Here is a 3,940-nt window from a genome sequence, read left to right on the forward strand (position 1 = left end):
ATAACATCTGCAGATTCATGAAATCGTGTTGTTAATGGTGTTGACCTGGTTCACAAGTTCAAAAGTAATAACACACTAAGTAAATGCAAAGCTTGCATGACATTTGTTTCTTACATGTTTTATTCTGTTTAAATATTTTGTGTTCTATTACAGGTTTCCGCAACACAAGCAGCCAAATTCCGCCTACCTGGCAGCAAACGGAAGATTTGTGGTTTGTGCCAGCGAGGATTCCAATGTGTACGTCTGGAAACATGAAGGTGATTTACGACCTAGCAGAAGCAGAGGCATTACTGTGACTCAATCATACGAGCACTTCCCTTGTCAAGATGTATCAATGGCTATCCAACGGCTAACAACCCTCCTACACCAGATGAAAAAAAACGGTTCACCAGTAACTTCTGATTCATTTCTTGTGTATTCGATCTGTGTATCTTCTTTAACTTATGGAAATTAACGAATTCTTGATTTGTGCATACAAATTACAATGTTTTTCATATTTTTTTCCCCTATTCCTCTTTCTTGTTTTGGGCTACAAGTGATCAAGTTGTCAATAAGATTAGGGGCTCAAAGCCTGGGGCACTAGGAATCGAAACTGGTCTAATAATATTCCTTCCAGACGCTATTACATTACAGCGGGATTACCTGTTCATGATATTTGAAAACCATAAATTATGTGAACAATTGGAATTTTAACAGTTGAGATGTAGTATTGTTTCAAACTAACCAATAGAAATCATATCATGTGAATATATATGTAAATAAGGTGTTATTTGAAATGTTTACCAAATTAAGATTACTACTGAAGAAACTACTTGATATTAGATAATACTACCTCATGTAACATGTAGACAAGTTTCTTATATTAAGTTAATTAATAATAGTCTAGTATTCCTTTTTGGGATTTACCAATTGTCCATTCTTATAAATGGAAAAGAATAATGTGATAAAGTTCTTTTATGCCCCTACTTTATAGATGTAAGGCAAAAAAATGGGTAAAAGGTAAGGGGTAAGACTGGAAAGTTAACAGAAAAGTACATTCGTCAGTCACTTTTTTTTAAACTGTGTGTTTTATGTCCGAGGACAATAGATTTAGGACGGAGGGAGTACATTTTATCCCTCGCGAAAACTCCCCATTCCATGCCCATAACTCTGGAGGTAAAAAAACATAAACTTTGGGCAGGGCCCATAACAATCTTCAATCGCACGTGCCTGCAATCCAAATCTCGTTTTTTTATTGGCTACTCGAAACCTAAAATTATCCTAAACAATAACCAAAAAATGGTAAAACACCCGGCCCCTACCACTATATATACCAACATCACTTATATGTTATATCATTTACCATCATCAAATAAACATCATCCAGTTCCCTCTCAAACTCAATACGTCAAATTTCAGTCATTAATACAATGGCTCTACAAGCTACTTCTTTCACCATTAACAATCTGCAAGGAAATATCACTTTATCTTCCAAAGATTCATCCCTCTTTGGTTTTCCATATTCAAAAGTTGTTCATGTTACTTCAACAGTGTCGAAAACCAAGGTACGTCACTACAACTAATAACTCTATTTTACATGATCTTGATTTTTATTAAAAAAATAAATAATAATAATAATGACACCCAACCACATGTAAAGTTGTGTAAACTAGAAATTTGTTGGGGCTAACTAAATCTATGTATAATAGTATACAACAAACTTATAACTGACATCTTTTTCTCATCATTTTTATACTGTTTCCAACAGAACTCGAGTTAATAGACTTATGAATACTAACTAATTGGTTCTCATGGTAATAGACTTATGAAGTGTAAACAAATCTGTAATCTTTCTAAGAATGAAGATTAGAAACCTTTTGAATAAAAAAATGACTTATTTGTTTGTTTCAGATGGAGTTCAGCCAAAGAAAAATGTTCAAAGTTCAAGCAGTAGCCACGACAGCTCCGGATGTGACCCGTGCAGCACCCACTACGAAAAAAACATTGCGAAAAGGCAGTGTCATCATCACCGGAGCTTCTTCCGGTTTGGGTCTAGCCACGGCTAAATCCTTAGCCGAAAGCGGGAAATGGCACGTGATTATGGCGTGCAGAGACTTTCTAAAAGCAGAAAGAGCAGCAAAATCAGCAGGAATGTCCAAAGAAAACTACACAGTGATGCACTTAGACCTTGCATCATTTGACAGTGTTCGCCAATTCGTTTCTAATTTCAAGCAATCGGGTAGACCACTCGACGTTCTGGTATGCAATGCAGCCGTGTACCAACCAAGGGCTAAAGAACCAACCTTTACAGCCGATGGAATCGAACTTAGCGTTGGCATAAATCATCTTGGTCACTTTCTTTTATCAAGATTGTTACTTGATGACATGAAACAATCTGATTATCCATCAAAAAGGCTCATAATCGTTGGTTCAATTACTGGAAACACTAACACTTTAGCTGGTAATGTACCTCCAAAGGCTAACTTAGGTGACATGAGGGGTTTAGCTGGTGGTTTAAACGGCGTAAATGGCTCTACCATGATTGATGGAGGCGATTTTGATGGTGCGAAAGCGTATAAAGATAGCAAGATTTGTAACATGCTCACAATGCAAGAGTTTCATAGGCGATATCATGAAGAAACTGGGATTACTTTCGCTTCGTTGTACCCCGGTTGTATTGCTACTACAGGGCTGTTTAGGGAACACCTTCCTGCATTTAGATTGTTGTTTCCTCCATTCCAAAAGTTTATCACCAAAGGGTTTGTCTCTGAAGATGAATCCGGAAAGCGACTTGCACAGGTACACAATCAAATTTTTTTTTGCGTGGATGGTCCCTCAGTCTGATGGTCGTTAAATTTATCCGTTAAATTTTTGTAGTAACTTATAGTAATAAGCAAATGTATATGGTGTAGGTTGTGAGTGATCCAAGCTTAACAAAGTCAGGGGTGTACTGGAGCTGGAACAAGGATTCGGCTTCATTTGAGAACCAGTTGTCGGAAGAAGCTAGCGATGTGAACAAGGCGCGTAAGGTGTGGGACATAAGCGAGAAGCTTGTGGGGTTGGCTTGAATTCGAGTTTGCTATTGATGAAGGAATTGAAGGAAGGTTTGGTTGGAACTGAGTGTAGGAATATGGTGTAGTAGTTAACATGTGCTAATTTGGTGATTTAAATTTGGTTTAGCTTTAATAAAGATTACAGTATCACTCATGGGTCACCTTCATTTGTTCCTATATGTACGGACAATCATTTGTTTTTGAACAATACTTATTTAAAGAGTTGAGTAGAAAGAAATTTAGCCAAATGAGTTGACTTTCCTGAGGTGTATTAATTGCATATTCTAATACAACCATCTTTATTTAGTTAAGTGGTTATTGTCTTGCTGAATGTTCATAAGGTCTCGATTTCGAGTCTCACTTGCGAATTTCATAATGCAATTTGCTTTGCAGTTAGTTATGTAGTCCTCTGGAGTCATCGCTGTCTGAGCCCGTCCTATGGTAATTGTTCAGGGGGTGCTTTCCAAAGGTAACTACACGCAGAGCCTATCCAATAGCAGTTGTTCGGTAGAACATCCTTAACACGTGGAACGAATATGATCGGGTGGTAAATCCTTTGGTGGTCCTCCGTCAGTGATTCAAATCTCGCTGTTCGATTTTTTTTTTGGCATATATGCATACAACCTTCAAAATTGTTGTTACGATTTACGCGGTTGCAAAAGCGGTTTCACCAACTAACAAACCTAACTAGTTGTTTACTCTAATTAAAAGTTGATAGTAATTTCACACAACAACGGCAAACATATTATTAAACAAGCATAAACAAGATAGACAAAGAGCACGACATAAGTATTTTACGTGGTTATCCCACCTTCAATTGCATGGAGAAGGTTTAGTCCACAAATGCAAACCAGAGATTTTTATTATTTTTTGTGCACGTATTACAAGGACGTTAGGGTTAGATAATA

At 37.1% G+C, this 3,940-nt stretch overlaps 1 protein-coding gene across 1 annotated transcript; it reads left to right on the forward strand.

Moving 5' to 3' along the window:
• The first annotated feature begins 1,899 nt into the window (after positions 1 to 1,899).
• On the forward strand, positions 1,900 to 3,166 carry LOC139853009 (protochlorophyllide reductase, chloroplastic). Its single transcript, XM_071842376.1, has 2 exons — positions 1,900 to 2,778; positions 2,892 to 3,166. Exons 1-2 carry the CDS (start codon positions 1,912 to 1,914, stop codon positions 3,045 to 3,047), a joined length of 1,023 nt encoding a protein of 340 aa, XP_071698477.1. The 5' UTR covers positions 1,900 to 1,911; the 3' UTR covers positions 3,048 to 3,166.
• Positions 3,167 to 3,940: the final 774 nt, after the last annotated feature.

The sequence above is a fragment of the Rutidosis leptorrhynchoides genome, chromosome 6 (genome assembly GCF_046630445.1).
Source record: "Rutidosis leptorrhynchoides isolate AG116_Rl617_1_P2 chromosome 6, CSIRO_AGI_Rlap_v1, whole genome shotgun sequence".
NCBI classification, from domain to species: Eukaryota; Viridiplantae; Streptophyta; class Magnoliopsida; order Asterales; family Asteraceae; genus Rutidosis; species Rutidosis leptorrhynchoides.